The sequence below is a fragment of the Amphiprion ocellaris genome, chromosome 17 (genome assembly GCF_022539595.1).
Source record: "Amphiprion ocellaris isolate individual 3 ecotype Okinawa chromosome 17, ASM2253959v1, whole genome shotgun sequence".
Lineage (NCBI taxonomy): Eukaryota > Metazoa > Chordata > Actinopteri > Pomacentridae > Amphiprion > Amphiprion ocellaris.
In genome coordinates, this window is record NC_072782.1 from 6,815,047 (window position 1) to 6,839,320 (window position 24,274).

At 38.6% G+C, this 24,274-nt stretch overlaps 1 protein-coding gene across 2 annotated transcripts; it reads right to left on the reverse strand.

Moving 5' to 3' along the window:
• Positions 1-1,566: 1,566 nt before the first annotated feature.
• LOC111570731 (inositol polyphosphate 5-phosphatase K) lies at positions 1,567-24,147 on the reverse strand. Of its 2 annotated transcripts, none has more exons than XM_055019345.1 (13): positions 20,111-24,147; positions 13,958-14,524; positions 11,755-11,862; positions 11,492-11,600; positions 11,283-11,399; positions 9,747-9,922; positions 8,234-8,345; positions 7,914-8,023; positions 6,322-6,532; positions 6,088-6,225; positions 4,838-4,903; positions 4,658-4,762; positions 1,567-2,864 (listed from the first exon to the last, which is right to left on the reverse strand). In XM_055019345.1, the coding sequence occupies exons 1-13, from the start codon at positions 20,248-20,250 to the stop codon at positions 2,373-2,375; spliced, it is 2,451 nt and encodes an 816-aa protein (XP_054875320.1). In that variant the 5' UTR covers positions 20,251-24,147; the 3' UTR covers positions 1,567-2,372. The 2 variants fall into 2 exon arrangements, with proteins under 2 accessions (XP_054875320.1, XP_023129416.2); XM_023273648.3 differs by lacking the exon at positions 20,111-24,147 and adding an exon at positions 17,211-17,632.
• Positions 24,148-24,274: the final 127 nt, after the last annotated feature.

The window sequence follows — 24,274 nt, forward strand, 5'->3', positions numbered from 1 at the left end:
AGCACGGAAGACATGAAAGTATCAGCTATATCACACATTTCAATGATATCTAAATGAGTTAAAATATCTGTATTTTGCACATTTTAAGGAGTTTATGAGCCTGAAAGAGTTAAACGTTTTCAGTATTCCACTCATCTGAGACAATTCAAGCAGCCTAAAGAGATTCCTTCATTTTTTGTCGTGCTCATTGTATTCTTCAGGTAATATAACTTTAGTGGTACCAGATATTAAAATAAACAAGAAATTGAAGAAAACAAGGGTGGTCTAATCATTTTTTCCATGACTGTTTATCTGCTCCACTGCCATAATGTCATATAAACAACTAGCTTGAGTAGATGTGTGATAATGACGTTATATTATACATTGACCCTTAACTTTCTGCATGTGAGCTACACAGCTGGCATCAGATGACACTTATCACTCAGAGGAAGATTCCTCTCAGCTTCCCTCGCCTCCCTGGCATCTAGCTTTGGTTTTAGATCCGTTTGTAATCCAAAGAGTGATTGTCTTGATTACTAACATCATGACACACCATAAGCTGTGTGCACTCATCCAACCCTCCGCAGAAACCTTAAAGTCTTTTTTCTCTAAACTAACCGTTGATTTTACTAGAAACTGACATCTGTTTTGATGTTTCTTTGTCAGATTCTCGTCTGTATGAAGAATTCGTAGCATATTATTGATATATATATATATATATATATATATATATATATATATATATACATATATATATACATATATATATATATTGGACAAGCTATTTAAAGCCTTTTTTTGCTTGTTTTCTATTTATGATTGTTTGATTGCGTGGTCACTGCTGAAAACATGAAGATTTCTGGGATAATAAATCTGTGATTCTTAAATTTACAGAAATAACTAACAATTTAATTACTTTCTTTTTTAAATCTGAAAGAATCAAGATCAGATCTGCTTGATCTGCTGATATGTTATTCCTGTGACACCATTGCAATAATTTGTCATTTACACATTGCCAAACGCCTTTAATTGATTATAGCGGCATCTGAATGGGATAACTGGGTTACATTTTTGCAAAAAGTGTGAAATCTGTTTCTCACGGTTCCGTCCTGCTCCAGTAGTGTGTTTGGGCTGTTTGTTGGATTGGTTTTGAGAACATCAGTGATTAGGAAAATGAAGAATAAAACCCCTGTCAGGCCCCTGTCTGGGTTAATGTCAGATTTTTTTCCCCAGAAGTTGTGACTGCAGGCAAAAGTTTAAACTTCATGCATTAACTGATAGGCGCATCTGGCTTTTGGGGGGTTTGTGAAGCATTTTGAGGAAGACTTTTTCTACATTTTAGCATTGAATGACACAGTTTACATGCCAAAACCATAAAACCCCTGAACACCTCACAAAAGTCATTCTAAGTTTTCTAATTCAGAAGTGTCAAGTCCAAGTAAAGTCACGAGTTACTGTTGGTAAAGTGGGTATGCAAGACTTCACTGCTTCTGTGTGAAATGTCACGACATATATGCACACGTATAACAAATATGCACTTCTTCTTCAATGTTTGAAGTATTGTTTGTCCAGTAAACAGCACATTAGTTTAGTTTCCCATTTGTTGTTGTTTTATTTGCACACTCACACAGTTAAACAGCACTGTTTTCCTTGAAGCAAAACGACCACATTAGCCTAAACGTCCATTCACTGAGCTCCATAGAACAGGGGCTGTATTCACAAAGCAGCTAAGAATAAGAGCACTGGTCTGGGATTACAGTTCAATTTCACAGTCACGTGTAAATTTCAGATTGACTTGAGGTGATAAAATGCTCTAAAATCTCCACTCTTGGACACATTAGACTTCTTTTATGAATACAGACCAAGACCTATAGAGTGAAAACCACCATTGGGTTGGAAATTTCACACGTATAATTAATGTTTTAACACATAGGCCTACACAAAAAGACACACACACACACACACACACACACACACACATACACACACACTCTCTGTTGTGAACAATGATACCATCGATGCTTGTGGTCCAGGGTCCTTATGTGATATCAGACTGCTTACATGGATCCATATTGCTGTCAATAATAACTGGCCGCATCCATCACTTTGGTTTCACATTCATTATGCTTTGTTTATGTATGATATAGCTTATGAGTCTATAAAAGCACTTGTCATTGAGAGTCTGGACACATTTTTGACTCTGAGATACACATACAGTAGTGTATGAGATGACTGAGAAACAGGGAGCTGCAGGGCTACAATGTGGAATGTTTGCAAACTACGTTAGGAGTCATTAAATGTGCTGCTTCTACGAGCACAGTGACAGCGTGGAGGTCGGATCAGACCCAGAACACATGGATATCGCCCTCGTCCTCCTCGTCCTGCATCTCAGTTTAACTCTTGATCTTCACGTTCTTTGCAGCGTCCGTTTCCCCTGCCTTCCTTATGTGTTTCACCCCTGTGGGGCTAACCTGAGCTGGTCTGGGTTCACCTAGGATGGCGGCGATCAGGGCCTCCGGTGCCGTGACGCCGCCGCCCGGAGACACGGGGCTGCGGGGGGTGAGGGGGCTGATGGTGGGAGACGGCACGGTGTCGGGGGAGACCAGGCGCTCCTTCTTAGAGGCAGAGCAGGGCGAGCGGCTTCTCGTCTGGCCGTCTTTGGAGCGAGGACAGAGGCTGAGTCCCTGCAGGGAGGGGAGGGGGTTGGACGACAGAGAGGGAACAGCGGGGCTGCGGCTGCGACGGTGGCGGTGGTGGTGTTTGCCGGTTTTGGGACTCGGGCTGCGGGAGTTTGGAGCCAGCAGGACCAGAGTGCTGTCGTCTTCGGAGCTGACGTCGGAGCTCTCAGAGCGACACACGGTGGGGCTGTGGACGGGCATCCTGATCTGTGGAGGACGAGGAGGAGATTAAAGTCAACTACAGGGCAAATAAAAGGAGTCACAGCACGACTCCTGCATTCTAAAGCTACTTAACAAAAAGAAACATCAAGGAAATCTATGATCATGATTATAAAATTATTCTTGTGCAATCACTTTCTTTCAAACTTGTACAATAATTGTATTTATTTCTAATTACACTGCCTCTAGCCTCACCATTTATTATTTATTTACTTATTATTATTATTGTTGCAGATACATACATTTTAATGTAGCATCTTAACCCTCCTGTTGTCCTCATTTACAGACACCAAAAAATATTCTTTCCTTGTCTGAAAAAAATCCCAAAATTCAGCAAAAAAATTCTCCAAATTTCTGTAAATTTGCAAAACTTTTAGGAAGAAAATTCCAATAATTCCTTAAAAGTTTCCCTTAAAAGTTTTACTTTAAAAAAAAAAAAAAAAAAAAATTTGGCAAGAAAATTCTTATAAATATTTTCAAAAACTGATTAAAAAATCTTCCAAAAAAATCCTAAAAATATCTAAAGTGATTACACATATATCAGTAAAACTTCTAATATTTTCTTTAAGAACATTCACAAAAAAATCTACCAAAATCCAGGATTATGGTTGATTTTTTTGTGAATGTTCTTAAAGAAACATTTTCAACATTTCTTTTTTTCCAAAAAAATGTTCAAAAATTTCCCAAAAATGTTGAAAATGTGGACATCAGAAGTTTCACTGTGAAAATATTTTTTTTCTACATTTTCAAACTTTAAAACGGGTCAGTTCTGACCCGCAGGACGACACGAGGGTTAAAGTAGGAACTAGTCAAGGTTTAGACAGTTTATCATATTTTGCAAATTAATCAACGTTTTGTGTTTATAACCTGAATCTGCATAGTAACTAGAAACAGGGACTTCTTTTTTATTACCAAATAATCATTATTTTCTCTCATATGTTGGATATTTTCCACACAGCAGTTTATTCTCATGGAAAACAAACAGCTCCAGAAACAGTGGTGGAAGAAATATTCACATTATTTACTTAATAAGTAAAGAATAGCAACAAAAATGTTAAATTAAATGCAGAAAAATGTCCCCTGTGAATGATATACTATCATATATTATATCATTTGACTATTATTAATAATGCATTCATGTAAAAACAGGATTTTACTGCTTGTGATTAAGCTCATTTTGAACTATTCTGCAACTAATCATTGTTTTCATTAAGGAGTAACTGACTGATTATTTTCTCCACTGATTGAATCTCTAAATCATAAAAACAATGCCATGAAAAGTTTCCTAAAGGATTACTAAAGTAGCTGCCAATTAAGTGATTAATGGACTCATTATTTTAGCTCTACTTTAGCTGTACAAAACAACATATTTTTATAAGCCCTTTATATATTTTGTGTGCAAAAAAAAAACAATTTTTAAAGTAACTACAGCTTTTGGTTAAGCGCAGAGACGTAAAAAGTACAATATTTCCCTCTGAGACGCAGTTAAAGTGAAAGTAAAGTAAAAGTACCTCAAATGTGTTCCTAAGTGCAGTGCTTGAGTAAATGTAGTTAGTTACATTCCACCACTGTCCAGAAAATATTCACGTTTTAGGAGCTGGAATCAGATAAATTTAGCTCTTAAAATCTTTTAAAATGAGACTTTAATACACTGTATACTTAATCGTAATCACATCCTGCATACATATATACATCTATACAGTATATATGTGAATATCAATTCATGAATCAATCACAAATAGGATTACAGTTGCTACTTTTTGCTTTCTGAATTGTGTTACCTGAATCGGTGACGACAATCCAACGATGCTGTTCATGTTATTACTGTAGTAACCCAGCATGTATTCACAGTCATCTCTTGGCAAATCCTCCTCTGAGAACGTCACCTGCAGAGATGAAAACAATAAAATTAACTCAGCTGCAGCTCCGCATGTATTTGTAAACGTGAATACATGACCCACCTGTGTCGCATGCTCTCCTTTGGCCCACACATACGCCTGGTAATCTTTGTGATGTCTGAATCCAACCTGCACACAAACAAATAGTGCTAATAATAATTCCACGTCTTGACACTCTGCTCTTTCATCATGTTTTCTCTAAAAAAAAATTAAAATCAATCAACCCTTCTTGCGTCAAGCACTCTAGTTGGCTGTTAAAACGACAAATTTCTGTTTCTGCTACACAAATAAAAGTCTGACAACAAAAATGGAGGTCAATATATAATTGCGGGACTTTTTGTATCATAGTTGACATTTTTGCTGTTTTCAGGCCTAAAATCAGCATGACCGCCTATAACCAAACACCACATGGCATTTTTACAGAAAGATTCTTCTAAATATTATATATACAATTGAGCTAAACTGAAATTGAAAGTTATTAATAAAGATATTATAGTAAACCTGTTGACTTGCCATAAATCCACGCTTGACTCACATACTACTTTATATTAAATAACTCAGAAAGCCTTGGAGTCTGGCCAGTCTTTTCTTCAGGAGGAAATGACATCATGTGGAGCAGGTCATGTGATCTGGAATTAACACACTTCCTGGAGAGGTGTTTTTGTAATGGGGAACTTAGTTGAAAATGATTTCTTGGACAAAGATACAATTTATTATTTTCCATATAAAATTTGATATATTACCAAAAAAGAAATATCTGTCATGATTATCTCAACTTAATAAAAAGAACACAATCAAAACTATTTTTGAATAAGCTCATTTTACTATTGTCTAGCTAATTAGAAGGTGGTTGTTATTAAATTGGGATGGTTATTTAGTTGACATTTTAGTGATATCCAGTCATTTTTATTAATGTGATTGTTTCCATAATAAATAATTCTGGAATTTTGTAAAGACATGATCATAATGAACATAAAAAAAATGATTTTTTTTTAACTTTTAATAAAAGGGTATATCCCATGGACTTCAAAAGTCCCTCAATTATATATTGATCCATGGAATCAAATGTTTTTAAAGGTGCTATTTTGCAGTCGATCAGTTAAAGCAGCTTTATCTGATTTGAAAATGTGTACCTGGACAGTTCATACATTTATGACTTTTACCATTTCTATTATTTCATCAGATTTTTACAGGCGTTTGTATTTTATTGGATGTGAAGTTATAGATTAGCAAGTAGGATGTTTGTCATCTTAAGCTTTTTACTTTTTTACAAAGTTGTCTAAGTTTATCTGAAGAAATGCTTCAGAATGTACCTTGTATATTGCGACCCAGTCCCACGAGCTGCGCTGATAAGTTGCTGCGACGGTGAATCTGACTGTAGCGTCTGAGAGTTTGCTCCACTCCTTATTTACCTGCAGCTCCACCAGAGGCATTTCCACCTTGAATGGGAACTAGAACAAAGACATATACAGTTAAAACAGCATAACAATAAAAAAAAAGACATTTATTAGCGTGTATTTGAGGTTAAGTATCACATATCATCTTACATGCAGTGAAAACAGAGCAGAAACAGGTTTGTGGTCGCTGATGGTGAAGCCCATGTGGCTTCGGTACACGTGTTGCGTCACTTTAGTTGCGCCCCCCAACCAGGAGGTCAGACCCCGCTGCAGCGCTGCATTGTGGGTAGGAACTGGGGAACCGGTGCGACGAAGGCGCCAGAGGATGCGATCTGTCCAGGCAGGTTTCCTCTTCTTAGCACTGACAGAAAAGAAACAGAAACAGACTTTGAGAGCACCAGTTGCATATGTAAAGGAATAAAATCTATAAGTCTCTCTGTCATTCCCCCAGACGACCACACGGTCTCTGCCCGGATCTCATCATGTCTTGCAGATATCTCAGGAAAAAAAATCCACTTTCAACTTAACCCTCTCCAAGACTGAGCTCCTTGTCCTCCTAGCCAGTCCCTTTATGCAACAAGAAATCAGCATCCAGCCTGAGTCAGTCCAACTGAAACCCACAAAGTCTGCCAAAAACTTGGGTGTCATGATGGATGACCAATGAACCTTCAAGGCTCATGTGGCCTCCGTTGCTCGGTCGTGTCGATTTGCCCTGTACATCAGGAAGATCAGAGCCTTCCTGTCTGAACATGCAGCTAAACTCCTGGTACAGGCTCTCGTAATATCACAGATTGACTACTATAACTCCTTACTGCCACGTCTCCCCACATGCACAAACCTGCCAAACCTCTGCAGATGATCCAGAATGCAGCAGCACATCTGGTTTCCAATCAGTCAAAAACATCACGTCACCCCACTGTTCAGACCGTTTCACTGGCTTCCAGTTGCTGCCTGTATAAAATTCAAAACTCTAACACTTGCATTCAAAACTACACTGAAAACAGCTCCCTCCTAACTGAACTCACTACGCTCGGCCAACTAAAGGTGCTTGATCCAACCACTACAACAGGGCCGGTCCATAGCTAGACTCTTCTCTTCTGTGGTTCAACGGTGGTGGAACGAGTTGCCAAACTTTATTAGATCTGCAGAGTTTCTTTCAGCATTAAGGAAAAGACTAAAAATCTGCTCTTCACTGAACATCTTTGCACTTGACAGACTGCAAAATAAAAAATCCTATTACCTCCCGCACTGCCTGTAGACACCACAGTCCTGTTATCACATTTGAACTTGTTTTATGGTTTTTATCCAGGTTGTTTTCTCCTGACTAGATCCTTGCTTGTGTTCTATCCTCTCTCAGATGTACATCGCTTTGGATAAAAGCGCCTGCCAAATGAAATAGTAGAATTGTAGAAGTTTGTGACGGGCGCTTCTTGTCCCGGCCTGAGATCTTTCTTGCGTGTAGTTTGCATGTTCTCCCTGTGCATGAGTGGGTTTTCTCCGGCTTCCTCCCACAGTCCAAAAACATGCTGAGGTTAATTGGTGATTCTAAATTGTCTGTAGGTGGGAATGTGAGTGTGATTGTTTGTCTGTATATGTAGCCATGTGATAGACTGGTGATCTGTCCAGGGTGATTCCTGCCTTCACCCTAAATCAGCTGGGATAGACTCCAGCCCCCCATGACCCTAATGAGGATTAAGCAGTGTATAGATAATGGATGGATGGAAGTTTGTGAAGAAACGAACCTGGTGTCGTACGTATGAGTGCCAACATCAAACTTATATGTCGGTGGGAAGTTGAGCGGCCCCTCCATGAAGCCTTCCAGGATGGATTCTGTGTTTTTAGCCATGTTGAGCTGTGAAGTCGTCAAACAAATCGGAAAACAAAACAGAACAACAGGCCTGGATGAGTTCCATTCAGTGTGACAGAAGGTGATGTTTGTTCAGTTTGTGCTGCAGCTCCCTCTGGTGGTTGGTGATCAGCAGGCAAACAGGTGGCCTAAAGTCCTCCAAAAACCTCCATCTGTCTCTGGGAGTGTGTGAATGTTGTGAAAATAAACGCTCACCTGGTCTCGCTCCCACAGCAGAGGCAGCTTGTTGCTGTCTATGGCACATTTCACCACGTGGATGTCGTAGTCTTCAATACGGAAATTTAAATCCCCAAACCAAAACACAACGCTGGGGAGAGAACAAACAGGCCTGTCATTTACAGGAGGAAGTGAGCAGAGACACAAAGGAAACGGATAAAAAATTAACCCTCTGAGCTCCAAAAAACACCAAATTGGTCTTGAAAGGCATGCTATGAAATTACACCATTTATCAGAGCCAGAAACCATAAAAACACAAAAAAAGATCAGATTTTCAACTTTTCAGTGGTCCTTGAACTGCTCCTTTATGATGTGAAGGTCTATCTGAAAATATATCCAAATTTAAGCTTATAATCATGATATGTTATCAAAAACTACTTTCTTCTGCACCTATTTTTTATTTTTTTAAAAAACAAAAATAAACCACTAATGAAATTCTGTAAAAGACAAAAAAATCTGCAGGAACTTTTCACCTGAACTGGGTTGAACTGCAGGCTGTGTTTATAGAAGGCAGATTACAGAAACAAATTAAAAATGTAAGTAGTAAACTATTTTTCACATGCAGAATCAACATTTTTCCAAGTATTGGTAATACCAGTGAGTACTTTTTAGGATTTATGTATTTTTAACTTTTACTGTTCTGCAATAAAAATATTTTTGAGCTCTTTCTACTTGAAGCTGTGGTTTTCACAGAGGAGCAGGACCTTATATTGCAGTGAAAAATGTGTCCACAGTGAGTAAAAATGTGATGGGAGCAGCTTCAGAGGGTTCATTTATCCCAGCTGAACATTGTGCTATTTTTGTTTGTCATATAACTGTTTACAGCAATATCCTGAGAAAGATCCAACATTATTGGAGAAATAAACTCAAGAGACGTTAACGATCAAACGGTAAAGCTTTTGAGTTTTACTGTTATTCTGCAGATGTTCCCTGTTTTGTTGAATTACAGATAATATCTAGAAATATTAGTCATGTTAACAATACAAAATTGGACAAAAACTGTAAATAACGTCCACATTCAAAATCAGTATTTTTAAAAAAATGTTAATTTGTTTTTTTTACAATGTTTGACATCAAATTACACTAATTACTGTATTTAAATTAGCTAAACGTCATTATTTGTGCATATTTGTCATTACTTGAACGAAAAATTGTGTATATTAAGGACTGAAAAATGGTACATAATTGGTTTTAGCAGTTATATTACAGATTTGCCTTAATTTATGAAATTACCAATAATAATTAGTAAAAAGAAAAAAATACATATCGACTGTAAAATAAAAATTAAAGTTAAAAAAATGGTGAAAACTGTAATAACTTTCCATTTAAAAAATCTGTATTTTTACAAATAGTCATTTGTTCATTATTTTGGGCTGATAAATTAATGTGTGTACGTTTGACTGACTGACTTAATTATGGCAACTCTCTTTCTTTTATGGCTGCAAACCTCATTTGGCTCAGTCAGACTGATACATAAAATAACGTCACCCACTCATGGTCCAGTACGCCGGTCGCCGTCCCTCCCTCAAACTGCTGCTGCTGAAGGATGCTTTCAAAGTCCTCCATCCGCTGCTCCAGGTTCCTCATGTGAGCCGGCAGGTGACAGTTGAGGAAGCACACCGGGTGTCCAAACACTGTCATCCTGGCGCTGACGCCCCCTTTATTCCCCTTAGAGTGACAGAGAAGGGCAAAGAGAGGATGCCGTGACAAACCCAACGCACTGAGTCTTTATAATAACCTGGCCAAGAGGGCAGCAGCATAGTCACATTAAAAAAAGAAACAAAACAGTACACAACAGATAAAATTAACCCTGTAAGACCCAGATATAGAAAGAACATTAACAAAAATTTTTTTTAATATATATATATATATATATATATATATATATATATATATATATATGTAAAACCCAAATATAGAAAAAAAATTTGCAAGAAAAAATAAAATTGGCCTAAACAAAAAATATGTAGAAAAAAATTAGCAAGAAAAAATAAACAAAAAAATTATATACATATATACCAAATATTAAATAATGAGCAACAATGAGCAAAAAAATAAACCAAAATATATATACGTATGTACGTATACACACACATATACACACATATATATATAAAAATCTCACCAAAAATTGACTATATATATATATATATATATATATATATATATAGTTATATTTTTTATATATATATATATATATATATATATATATATATATATATATATATTTTTTTTTTTTTTTTTTTTTTTTTTTTTTTTTTCAGTGGGTTTTACAGGGTTAACAACATTCTAACTTGCACACAGACAAAACTGTAATGATTTCACCAGAACTTTGAACTCATCCAGTGTAACAAGGGCTTGAAGTTGAAGTTGAGACTGTAGTTTATTCCAAGCATTAGATGCAGAAAACCTAAATGCTTTCTTGCCCAGTTCAGATTTGGGGACGACAAACTGCAGAGTATCCATAGATCGGAGATTGTGACTTCCATGTTTCCTTGTTGAAAGACAAGACAAATAGGAAGGAACAGCACCCACAATGGTTCTGTAAATAAACACCAATGACTGAGATGTCGGGGACTTAAAGACGTGTAGTAAACTTTAGAATAAAGCACACAGTGGTGAGTAAGGGGACCACATCTGATAATGAACCTCAGTGCCTCATGGTTCACACTATCCAACATGCTAAGACAATTAGCAGAAGCCTTCATATACAACACATCTCCATAGTCAATAACAGGCTTGTTGGTTGTTTCCACCAGTTTCTGTTTGTGATGTTTTTTTTTCTTGTTTTTTTGACACTGAGTCACAGAAGCAGAAAGCCAGACAGCTCTGCTGCTGCACTGACCTCAAAGAGAAGGAGACTGCACCAGCAGCAGCCAGGGTGATGCTGACATCAACACGCACGGGAAGGTCACACAGCGACACACATGCACCTGCACACGCTACCTCTGACCAGCACGTCCCATTAAACCCCACCGACACGCTCCTGCCTCATCATAAATCAGCCGCTTTGATGCGCAGCACGTACCCAGTATCCTCCCAGTCCTGTGCGAGTGCTCTCTGTCTGCACACCTCGGAGGAATGGAAGGTGGCAGAATTTAGAGAAAACCAGCAGCAGCACTCCCTGCATTCTCTGGGACGCCACCTAAACACACGAACAAGATCATGAATCACTAACATTTACAAAAAGGGCAACGAAAAGGAAGTGAAGGACGACAGATTTAACCCCTTACTGACCAAAACATAACCAAACGGACTGAGCGTGTCCATGAAGAGCTCGCTCCACTGGTCTGAAAAAAGAGCATCCTTCAGCCTCTTGTTTATCATGGAGTTGACTTCTTGGAGTCTAGATGAAAGTAGAGAAATATCATTAACTAAAAAAAATGAAAGGAAAGTGATGGGTAACAGGAGGTAACAAATCAAAACCAACACAGATGACTGAGTGGGTGCTGGCGGCTGTCTCTCTGGCACCGCTGAGCCGAGCACAAATACTTGCTTACCCGATGATAAACATGTCGATGTTCCCATCTGAAACATTTGGTCCAAACAGAGAAGTGATGTCATCCGGCGGTACAGCTGATCCCACGTTCCATGTGACGATGTGGACCCTTCCAGAGGGCAGAAACAGAGGAGACGCTGCATTAGATTTAAGTACCATACAGTGGAGGGTGAAAGAGGACATAATCCACGCTGTAATCCTCAGGGGAAACAGCTTTCATCAGGGTTTCTGTATATAGAAAAAAAGATAAGCACAATTAAGCACCTCCGTGTACCTCCACGATGACTAAGTATTGAGCGTGCATGTGCACGTGGGTGAGCCGAGAGGGAAAGAAGTGATGGAGCTTTAAAACTGAACTACTCGACACGCTGTTTTACTGCAGAGACAACATTTTGGATTACTGTCAGCTTAATTATCTATGAATCTATTAAGTGTCTCACTTTGTTTTCTTGTCGGTAAAAGTGTAAATTGCGAAAAATGTCCATTAACTGAAGGAGACGTCACGTAAGATGAAGAAAAGCAGCACAAACTGATATCTGAAAGACAAAAACGGGAAAATATTTGGCATTTTTAGGTGAAAAATGATTCAAATATCAAAACAATTGTCTTTACATGGACTAATCAGGTAATCTGCTGCTGATTTCAGCTTCTACTCTCTTTATATTTTGATAGATAGATAGATAGACAGATAGACAGACAGATAGATAGATAGATAGATAGATAGATAGATAGATAGATAGATAGATAGATAGATAGATAGATAGATAGATAGATAGATAGATAGATAGATAGATAGATAGATAGATAGATAGATAGATAGTTTATGGTAGTTTAAAAATCAAACAGCCTTGATTAATTTAGTCTTGTTTTCTATTTTAGGTTCTAATAAAGACGCATGTTATTGCTGAGTACTGATAGCTGCCACTGAATGTTTGCCTGTTTTAATGTCATAAATGATCAAATTTACATTACTATTCTTAAAAATGTTATTGCTGTCTTATTCTTTGTTGTCAGTAATTAATTTCATCTCATAATTCCATCACTGAATGACCATATGATAACCTTGAATGTAAAAATCGATATACAATATAGAAGAAAACAGCATCAGTGTGTTATTGTACGTTTTCCATACAAATCAATCACCACATCACACCAAAACAAGCCTGAAAGTAAAGCAATCGACTCACATCAACACGTGCTTTCAATGTAAAGTATTCAGATGTGATTTGTGGTGATCTTAAAAAAAAAAAAAAAAAAAAAGGCCTCTCTACAGGAGCTGATGCCATCTGAACGCCTCTCCACACATTTTATTCTTCATATAAACACACGTCCACCAAGTTGAACTGAGTTTTTACAAGCAGCCGTTGTTTATGAGCACGGGACCCAACAAAATGCCTCTGGGAAATGTGCCAACAAAATGTGCCTGTGTCACTCTGTCAGGTTCATGAAGCTCTTAGTGCCGCTGTGATTCATGTGACATGAGTTGGGCTCACATCAGCTTCCTTCCAGCCGCTGACTGCAGGACACTTCTGCAGCTGTATTTAGACACGATGAGCACCAGCATCCATCACAACAGATTTAACCCTCCTGTCTGTCGTCTTCATTTAAGGGCACTGCAAAATATTGTTTCCTTGTCTGAAAAAATACAAAAATTGGGCAAAAAAATTCCCCAAATTTCTGAAAATATGCAAAACCTTCAGGAAGAAAATTCCAATACTTCCTTTAAAATTTCCCTTAAAAGTTTTATTTGAAAAAAAAATCCCCCAAATTTGGCAAGAAAATTCTTGTAAATATTTTCAAAAAATTAGAAAAATCTTCCAAAAAATCCTAAAAATATCAAAAGTGATTACATATTATTATTTATCAGTAAAATTACTTATTTTTTCGTTAAGAACATTCACAAAAAAATCAACCAATTATCCAGTGAATTTTGCTGGATTTTGGTTGATTTTTTGTGAATGTTCTTAAGAAACATTTTTAACATTTCTTTTTTTCCACCAAAAAATGTTCAAAAATTTCCTAAAAATGTTAAAAATGTGGACATCAGAAGTTTCACTGTGAAAATATTTTTTTTTCCACATTTTCAAACTTTAAAACAGGTCAATTTGACCCGCAGGACAACAGGAGAGTTAAACAGTGGGTGGAAACGACACAGGCTAAGCACTGCAGGACTGTTATGATGAAAGTGTTGCTGGTTGTCTCACCTGAAGTCGTTGTTTTCTCCCTCTGTCTTGTCCGACTGAGTCTGGCTCTGAGTGGAGCCCCCGGGTGAAGGCGTCCTCTGCTGAGGACTGAGGCTGGACTTGGGGCTGAGGCTGGAGGGTGGGATGGGGCTCAGGTAGGTCTGAGGGCTGTGGGGGCTCTGAGGACTGTGAGCCGGCAACGTGAACTCTGTTGGAGTATGTGGCAGGACGTTGGCACTCTGAGGTCCTGGGATGTTAACGGGGATCAAATCTATTTCCTTCCAGAGCGAGTGGTCCAGGGTGATCCTGGTCGGCTTTGGAGAAGGTTTAGTTCCAAGAGCAGTCGGTCTCGGCCGACTGATGCTCGCCAGGGTTGCTGGACCGGACCCAGACTTTGCCTCCCCTGACTGCATTCGATCTGTCGGCGTGGGACTCGTTCCAGACGGTTTCTTGAGGACCTCTGGAGGACTGATCAGAGGAGGTTCCTGGATCGTGAGCTGTGGAGTTAAACCTGGGCCGGCTCCGCTTAACGCACCGGGTCCAGGTTGCACCGGACTGACCGGTTTCTGCGGCTGGCGATCCATCAACCTGCAACATTGTGAGGATTTTTATTTATTTATTTAACCTTTAGTTCACCAGATAAAAGACCCTTTGAGATCAAGACCTCTTTCACAAGGGTGACCTGGCTAAGAGAGGCAGCAGCAAACATCAAAGTAAACAAAAAAACAGACAGATAACAATAACAACAAACATTAAAATACTAAATACAAGCCATTAGATACATAAAATACAGGAGTAGTTTTTACAGTAACAATTTAACCCTCATGTCATCCTGCGGGTCAAAACTGACCCGTTTTAAAGTCTGAAAATAAGGAAAAAAAAATATTTTCACAGTGAAACTTCTGATGTCCACATTTTCAACATTTTTGGGAAATCTTTGAACATTTTTTGGTGGAAAAAAAGAAATGTTAAAAATGTTTCTTAAGAACATTCACAAAAAAAATCAACCAAAATCCTGCGAATTTCACTGGATTTTGGTAGATTTTTTTGTGAATGTTCTTAAAGAAAATATTAAGTTTTACTGATATATATGTAATCACTTTAGATATTTTTAGGATTTTTTTGGAAGAATTTTGCTCATTTTTTGAAAATATTTACAAGAATTTTCTTGCCAAATTTGGAGGATTTTTTTTTTTAGGGAAACTTTTAAGGAATTATTGGAATTTTCTTCCTGAAGGTTTTGCAAATTTTCAGAAACTTGGGGAATTTTTTTGCTGAATTTTTGGATTTTTTTCAGACAAGGAAACAATATTTTTTGTTGCCCGTAAATGAGGATAACAGGAGGGTTAAGAACTCAGGCACTGTTCGAAGGATTTCCGTTGCCGATATCTTAAGACAGAGCAGAAGGAAGGCTTTCAGTGAAACAAATTCTGACAATTTCAGTTCAGATATGGAGGGCATTCCAAGCAGAGGGGGCAGAGGAACTGAAAGCTTTTTTACCTGTTTAAGTTCGGACACGAGGAGCAGAGAGATACAGAATGTCATGTCAGGGTAACATTTTTTTTTTTAAAGATACTTTTTTGGCTTTATTTGACTGCTACTAATAGAGAGACAGACAGGAAGGTAATTAGAAGACCTGCAGCAACAGGCCATGAGCTGGAATCAAACCCAGGCCACTGCATGGTGGACTATAGCCCCTGATCATGGGTCTATCTAGGCACCCGAGGATAACATTATTCTTAACCCTCGTGTTGTCTGAACATCTCCCAAGCAACAAAAATGACCCACCTCCACTGAACCTCTAAAATAAAGCAGCTTAATTGAATTTTTAACCAAATATCTATTTTACATGAAGAACCAACCTGTCACGCATGACACACTTTGTGAATGTCTGGGTTTTATGCTCTTAAGAGGGCAAAAACACTGTATTTAGTCAGTGGACACTTTATTTTTATTACATCACACATATAACTGTTTTCTTTACTAAAGTAGAGGTTTATTATCACTCTTATTGCTGCTAACAGTACTGCATAGGTGTAAACTTTGTTTGTTTAGCAAGAGATAGTACTTGTACATCCTAAGAAGGTACCAGAAACACGCAGCCAGTAGCTTGAAATGCATTTTTTAACACTTTGATGCACAGTGTGAGTCAGGAGATACCCATTTCCCATTGGATTTGGGCCACTTTTGACCCATGTTGCACATCAAAGGGTTAAGGGAATGGAAAACTACAAAACTCAACTACAAAATACTATTCTTCTCATATCTTTTGAATCATTGCTCCCACCCACAAGGTGCAAAACCTACAACAATAAGAAGAATTTCACTTTAGGAAATTTAGAATTTCAAGTTGGAAAAAGGTCATTTAGGGGATTTTCTATGCTACTAAACATAGCAGTCGAGTCATTTTTGACCCAAAGACAACACGAGGGTCAATATTGAACATGACAACAGCAATTGTTGAGGACATAAAGATGCCAAAGACCTCGACATCAACCACTGAGAGCTCAGCAGGTGAAGGAACCAAAGATGTGCCTGGAAGATGAGTGAATGCATCCCATTATATCGAGTATCTGTCCACATCACGCTCCCCGGACGGCACTGATGGTTTTATCACCAGGAACTAACTTTGGACCTGCGTCCCGGATTACATCCTCGCCGCCTAGCAACATTAATTAGCCCCTGACCCTTTTTACGAAGCAAAGGAGAGAATTGTTGGTGGTTGTTTGGTGACATTGTGAAGAGCTTTGCTGCTTCACTGTTTGGTCTTTCGCACATGAGCTCAGCCAGAGAGGACGCATGAGGTGAGGACTGACAGCTGCAGATAACGGAGCACATCCACAATGTCAACAGATACTGTAGGTCACAAGGAAGAGGGACATGATAGGATGACAGGGGCCTCCCTCCATTTTGGTTATGTGCCCTCCCACATAGAAATTATACACCTTTTTTTTTAATAATTCATGACATGCAAATGAGGATCTCTTTCTGACTAAGAGATTCATGTGACCACAACCTGCAGAAACAGAGCAGTGAGTGATCTTTGGACTGAAAGTGAAAACTTTCAGAGCCAAAAAACACAGAACAAGTGGGCCTTTTTCTATTTATTTATTTATTAATTTTAACATTTCAGTCTATGAGTCTGCAAGTGTGAATGACAGCTCCATTATGTGCAGAGGTAAGAGGCTGGAAAACATCACAAAGCACAGTAATTAGAAGAACAGTCAGACGAAAAACAGCGGCAGGAGCTGCTGTTTTTCAAAACATGTCTTACCTTTTATGCGTCTTTTTTTTTTTAATTCCAAGGTGAACCGCAAAGGTGATCTCACCAATTCTCAGAGGGCAAAAGCATCAGTCTCCTCTTATTTATTTTATTTTTTTTTAATTCTAGCAATCAACCCGAGCTAACAGGATGGATTTACGGTCCAGCCGGTCTGCAGGACGGATGCGACCCCGCCGGTTGCGCGGACTCGTCTCGTCACGGAGCAGGAGACCGAGCCGCCGGGCTGTCAGGACAGAAGACGGTCACGCTGGATGCGCCCGGACTCCTGCATGTTGACGCTGCTGCCGCTACGGTACGACAGCTGATTGCGCCTCATCCTGCTTATTATCGCTGTCCGTGCGACGCGCCGTTGACCGGAGCAGCTGTGCACTTTTCGGTCAGCATCCCGCCTGCAAACCTCCTCCTGCACACCGGCGACACCTCCCTCCCTCCCTCCCTCCCTCTCCGGGTAAAACGTGAACACGTGGGGGCGGGCAAAGCAGCAGAGGCAAAACACACACACACACAAAAAAATCAGCTGCCAAAGTGCAGCCAGCCAGAAATAATTGAGCATCTGTCCGATCAGTGACGCATAAATCTGGCACTGGTGCGTCACAGCCTGGAGAATTGATCAGCATGTCGATAATTAAATTTGGCAGAGATACCCATCTATCTGCACCCCCCTCTCATGTGTTTATGGCAGCAGATCGTCCAAATAGCCTCCTCACAATCAATACAGTAACCCAGCAATTAACGCACGACGATGTTTACGATCCACGGAGAGAAATCCAAACAGATGTTGCTTCAGTTTGGTCATTTCTGTGTTTTCATAATACTGGCCTTATCCCTAATATAAGAAAAACATTCACAGATTTCCCTTTTTTATTGCTGTTCAATAGTGAATCGTGGTCGAAATAATTTGGTGTTATTGACAAAAATTTACAAGAAAAGACTCTTTAATGTCAAAGTGAAACCAGATTTCTACAAAGCAAAGCATGTCAATATATAATTGGGCGACTTTTGGAAGTCCATGGGATATATCTTGCATACATTTTTATTAAAATAAACAAAATAATGTTTCTCATGTTCATTATGATCCTGTCTTTACAGATTCCAGAATTATTTATTATGGAAAAAAATCACTTAATAAAAAATGACTGAATATCACTAAAATGTCAACTAAAAAACTGTCCGATTTTAATAACAACCACCTTCTAATTAGCTAAGAATAGAATACAATACAAATTGTATCTGTGTCCCAGAAATCACTTTCCACTAAGTTCCCCATTACAAAAACACCTCTCAAGGAAGTGAGTTAATTCCAGATCACATGACCTGCTCCACATGATGTCATTTCCTCCTGAAGAAAAGACTGGCCAGACTCCAAGGCTTTCTGACTTATTTAATATAAAGTAGTGTGTGAGTCATGTGTGGATTTATGGCATGTCAACAGGTTTATTACAGTATCTTTATAAATAACTTTCAATTTTACTCAATTGTATATATAATATTTAGAAGAATCTTTCTGTAAAAATGCCATGTGGTGTTTGGTTATAGGCGGCCATGTTGATTTTAGGCCTGAAAACAGCAAAGATGTCAACTATGTTACAAAAAGTCCAGCAATACTGACCCATGCAATTTAAATCAAAATATTAAATGGAAACCAGGTGACAGTTTTTGTGAAGCTTGTAACTCCTTCAGAGGAAGTCATAGAGTCTTGGTGGCCCCCTTCACAGTCAAACAGTTTATAAGGACCACCTACTTTGGGCAGATTTGCACATTAGTCATAAACCTTCTATTTCCTAATAATGGATTTAACTGTACTCCAGGAGACAGTCAGGGACTTGGAAAGTTTCTTGCATCCATAAATGACTTAAGCATTTCAGTAACCTTTTCACAGAGTTGCTTGGAGTGTTATTTTGTCTTCATGGTATAGTTATAACCAGGAGTATTGATTCAACAGTGACTGGACCCTTCAAGAACAGCTGTTATTAGACTACAATCACCTGAGACGCATTCAATACACAAAGATTATTTCTATTTCACCAGTTGTGTTACTTCTAGCACCAATTGGCTGCACAAATGATGACTTAGGTGAGTCAGTTTAAGGGGCTGAATACATATGCAATCACTTGTTCTATATTTGATATTTGTAATTAACTGACATTACTCTGTAGAAATCTGTTTTCACTTCGACAATGAAAGATTTTTTTTTCGTAACTTCTTGTCAGTATCATTCAGGATTCAATATTATATAGAAATAAAAGAGAATGCTTTTTATAGATACTGTACAGGGCAATTTAAGAATAAATCATATTGCAATGCACAGCCACAGGAGCATAATTTTCCTCTTCAAAATGACTGTTATTACTACTTATTGCAGGGCAACGCAGTCACATTGTGGTCAAACCTAAATACATACAATAGTTCTTTTGAAAGGATAACTTGTGATTATTATTATTATCTTAGTTCAGCTCTGTTGTAAGGAACACAAATGATTCTGCAGACAGTAATTCTCTGCATCTAAATGTACATTAGAGAAAGCTCAGATGCTACAGTTTCCACTTTACATTTCCTATCAGTAAATGCCCCATGTTTTTTAAACTCCATGCTTGTAACCCAGGCTTAAGACAAAGCTCACTGGATTAGTGTGTAAGATTTTTGGATTCCAAAAAATATACACAGAATTTGGAACCAAATTCACAAAAAAAACACGCCAATCTTGGCAGGAAAGCGGAACTTCATGTCTCTACGGCGCCTCTTCAACCGACACAAATTTAAACCATTCACATTCGTCACCATGGCATCTTACAAATAAAATGTTTAGGTATCTACTGGGCCACTTTCAGCCACATAAAACGACAACGTGTGTGATAAAATGGATATTTATTGAATGGATCTTTAATACTCACACTCTCAGGCCTTCAACAGCATCATCATAAAAGTCGTTCCCAGATTCTCTGCGGCTCTGACTGGGATTAATACAGATGTGTAATCTCAGTGGAATGAACTGATGTTCAGCACCAGCTGTCCACTGAGACCACACAGACATCCGTAAGTTCCCGCTAACACACAGATCGATACAGATACTGCATGATAGGCGCTGTGGATTTACATTCAGATGACGCACCGGCCAGATGCATCAAATAGATCAGAGGCAGGAGATTAAAAAAAAAACAAAAAAAAAAACTGCAGATTATCTTTTTTACATCAGCATGTAGTAATGTAATAGAAAAACATGGGAGTCATGGTGTAGTGTAATATTTTCTGATTAAGATGAGCTAAAGGTAAAAGATGATATAATTATGGCAAAAGCTATTAGACTTAAGACTAATATAAAACATATGTATAAAATACATAATGATGAATGACTGATGTTTGATCATGAGGTATAACCTGTAACTTTGGTGTGAAGATACATGCTTGGTAGAAAATGATATGTGGAGTACTCAGAACACAATGGTGTAAACTTAACCCTCGTGTCGTCCTGCGGGTCAAAATTGACCCGGTTTAAAGTTTAAAAATGTGGAAAAATATATATATTTTCACAGTGAAACCTCTGATGTCCACATTTTCAACATTTTTGGGAAATCTGTGAACATTTTTGGGTGGAAAAAGGAAATGTTCAAAATGTTTTTTAAGAACATTCACCAAAAAATCTACCAAAATCCAGCAAATTTCGCTTCCTAAAGAAAATATTAAAAGTTTTACTGATATATATGTAATCACTTTAGATATTTTTAGAATTTTTTGGAAGATTTTTACTCATTTTTTTGAAAATATTTAACCCTAACCCTTTTTTTTTTTCTTAAAATAAAACTTTTAAGGGAAACTTTTAAGGCATTATTGGAATTTTCTTCCTGAAGGTTTTGCAAATTTTCAGAAATTTGGGGATTTTTTTTGCTGAATTTTTGGACTTTTTTTAGACAAGGAAACAATATTTTTTGGTGCCCATAAATGAGGACAACAGGAGGGTTACATCAGTATAACTTCTCATAGGGCAAAGTCTGAACATATCTGGGCATGTTCTCTGTAAAAGATGAGCTAATGATAACCTAATGTCGTCTGTCAAGTAAGATCTATGGGTGAAATATGATAACCCGACGTCATGATTTGACCAGTAGATTTAGAAAAGTATAATGGTGTCAAAACTGTCACTCCTATCATACGTCCTATATGCGTGGAAAAATGACCAACTCTCACAGCATAAAAGACGATACACATCTCAGTATCTCTGCTTTTTCTTGGCGTGTTAATCACTGCTAAGAACTACTCCTGGGTTTTTGTTGACAATAAATCCTGCTGCCTCCGAATGCCGACTTCTCAGTGATTTTTTTTAGAGCTTTAACAATTAATTAAAAAACATTTTTTTGTGTGTTTTTGCTTTCTAGCTGATGCTAAAATAAGTGAAGATTATTAATTTATCTGTTACACATAGAACATAGATATATAATAATAAGAAGAACAGATATACACACACAGACAAAATTGTTGGTATCCCTCGGTTAATGAAAGAAAAACCCACAATGGTCACAGAAATAATTTGAATCCGACAAAAGTAGTAATAAATAAAAATTCTATGAAAATTAACCAATGAAAATCAGACATTGCTTTTGAATCCTGTTTTAATAGAATTATTTTAAAAAATAAACTCATGAAAAAGGCCTGGACAAAAATGATGGTACCCCTAGAAAAGACTGAAAACAATGTGACCATAGAGACATGTTCCATCAAGGTGTGTCCTCTAATTAGCATCACAGGTGTCTATAAACATGTAATCAGTCAGTCGGCCTATTTATAGGGTTACAGTAGTCACTGTGCTGTTTGGTGACATGGTGTGTACCACACTAAACATGGACCAGAGGAAGCCAAGGAGAGAGTTGTCTCAGGAGATTAGAAAGAAAATTATAGACCAGCATGTTAAAGGTAAAAGCTATAAGACCATCTCCAAGCAGCTTGATGTCCCTGCCTTTCTTCTCACAAAACTCTTGAATCTCTGCTCTCAGATCCCAAACTCGTTTCAGCACCTTGTCCAGGCTGATCCATCTGACAGCTGTCTGGTAACCAAGGTCACCATGTTCACTATCATCTCCTCCAAAAAGACAACAAACTGTCTGTAATTCAATGCTCTTGCCCTGATGAAGTTAACTACTTTAGTTACAACATCAGTCACGTGGTTGATTTTTAGCACTGACTTACACAGCACCTCCTGATGTATAATACAATGCAAAAATATCAGTTTCTGTTCTGGGTTTATTACAGTCACTTTATCTTGCATCCGTTTCAAAAGTCCAACATTTTTCCCTGTCAAATTTGGACAGCCATCAGTTGTAACACCAACCAAACTCTCCCATTTTAGTCCCAGCTTGTTCATGCATGTATTTACCTCAGTGAACCGTCGTGGTTCCCTTCATTGGCTGCACAGCTGCCAGCTCCTCCGTCATCTCAAAGGTTTTTGTTAGTCCACGTACAAAGATGAGTAACTGGGCTGTGTCACGGACATCACAGCTCTTGTCCAGAGCCAAGGAGAAAACGTCAAAATCGTCCACTTTTGTTGTGCAGCTGAAGCTCCAGACTTTCTGCGCTGCTCTCCACCCGCCTCGTTATGGTTCGCCTGGAAAAGGGCACATTAACGAACGCTCCTTTCTTCTCCGGGCATATAAACGCTGCAGAGTCCACCAGACATTCTTTGACAAACTCTCCATCAGAGAATGGCTTACTGAGTCCTTTATGTGTGAGCTTTGGTAAAAAGTCATTGCTGCTTTAGCAGTTTAGCTAGCAAACCTTCAGATATCCTCCCCGCTCTGCATCAGTAAATGTTTGTACTTCTCCGCATGTTTGCTCTCGTAATGTCGATTCAGATTATAATCCTTGAGCACCGCGATCTGTTCGCCACAAACTAGACACACAGCTTTACCTCTGACTTCAGTGAAGAAATACTTGGAAGTCCATGCCTTGTTAAAAACTCTGCACTGGGAATCAATCTTTCTTTTTTGCCGTTAGCTGACATCTTCCCGGGCTGAAGCTAACAAACAAACCATTCAGCGCATAAACTTTATGCTAAGTACGGAAAGCACGGGCGAAAAAAACGTAAGGTCGCGCGCGAAAGAACGGTAATTTAGCAGATCTTTCAAAATAAAAGCAGTGCAGGCGTATTGCTTGCATGTATTGTGATGATATATATTTGCATTGACTTTTAATATTTTCCAGTGACCTCATACGGGCCAGTCAGGGCCATCCGGCGGGCAGGATGTGGCCCGCGGGCCGTAGGATGCCCAGGTCTGCTCTAAAGACATTAAAGGTGAACTCCAAGGTCAAGGTACATCAGTGTCAGATCACACCATCCGTCGTTGTTTGAGCCAAAGTGGACTTCATGGGAGAAGACCAAGGAGGACACCATTGTTGAAAACAAATCATAAAAAAGCCAGACTGGAATTTGCCAAACTGCATGTTGACAAGCCACAAAGCTTCTGGGAGAATATCCTATGGACAGACGAGACAAAGCTGGAACTTTTTGGCAAAGCACATCAGCTCTATGTTCACAGACGCAAAAATGAAGCATATCAAGAAAAGAACAGTGTCCCTACTGTGGAACATGGAGGAGGTTCTGTTATGTTCTGGGGCTGCTTTGCTGCATCTGGTACAGGGTGTCTTGAATCTGTGCAGGGTACAATGAAATCTCATGACTATCAAGGTATTCTAGAGAGAAATGTGCTGCCCAGTGTCAGAAAGTTTGGTCTCAGTCGCAGGTCATGGGTCTTGCAACAGGATAATGACTCAAAACACACAGCTAAAAACAGCCAAGAATGGCTAAGAGGAAAACATTGGACTATTCTGAAGTGGCCTTCTATGAGCCCTGATCTAAATCCTATTGAACATCTGTGGAAGGAGCTGAAACATGGCGTCTGGAGAAGGAACCTTCAAACCTGAGTCAACTGGAGCAGTCTGCTCATGAGGAGTGGACCAGAATACCTGCTGAGAGGTGCAGAAGTCTCATTGACAGTTACAGAAATGGTTTGATTGCAGTGATTGCCTCAAAAGGTTGTGCAATAAAACATTAAGTTAAGGGTACCATC

What these genes read in the sequence shown, in the direction of transcription:
- LOC111570731 (XM_055019345.1), bottom strand. Translation starts at nt 20,250, where the DNA reads ATGTCTGTGTGGTCTCAGTGGACAGCTGGTGCTGAACATCAGTTCATT. An exon ending in TGCTGTGGGAGCGAGACCAG is followed by an intron (nt 8,024 to 8,233) that starts GTGAGCGTTTAT and finishes ACGACTTCACAG; the next exon opens with CTCAACATGGCTAAAAACAC. An exon ending in AAGGAGAGCATGCGACACAG is followed by an intron (nt 4,763 to 4,837) that starts GTGGGTCATGTA and finishes TCATCTCTGCAG; the next exon opens with GTGACGTTCTCAGAGGAGGA.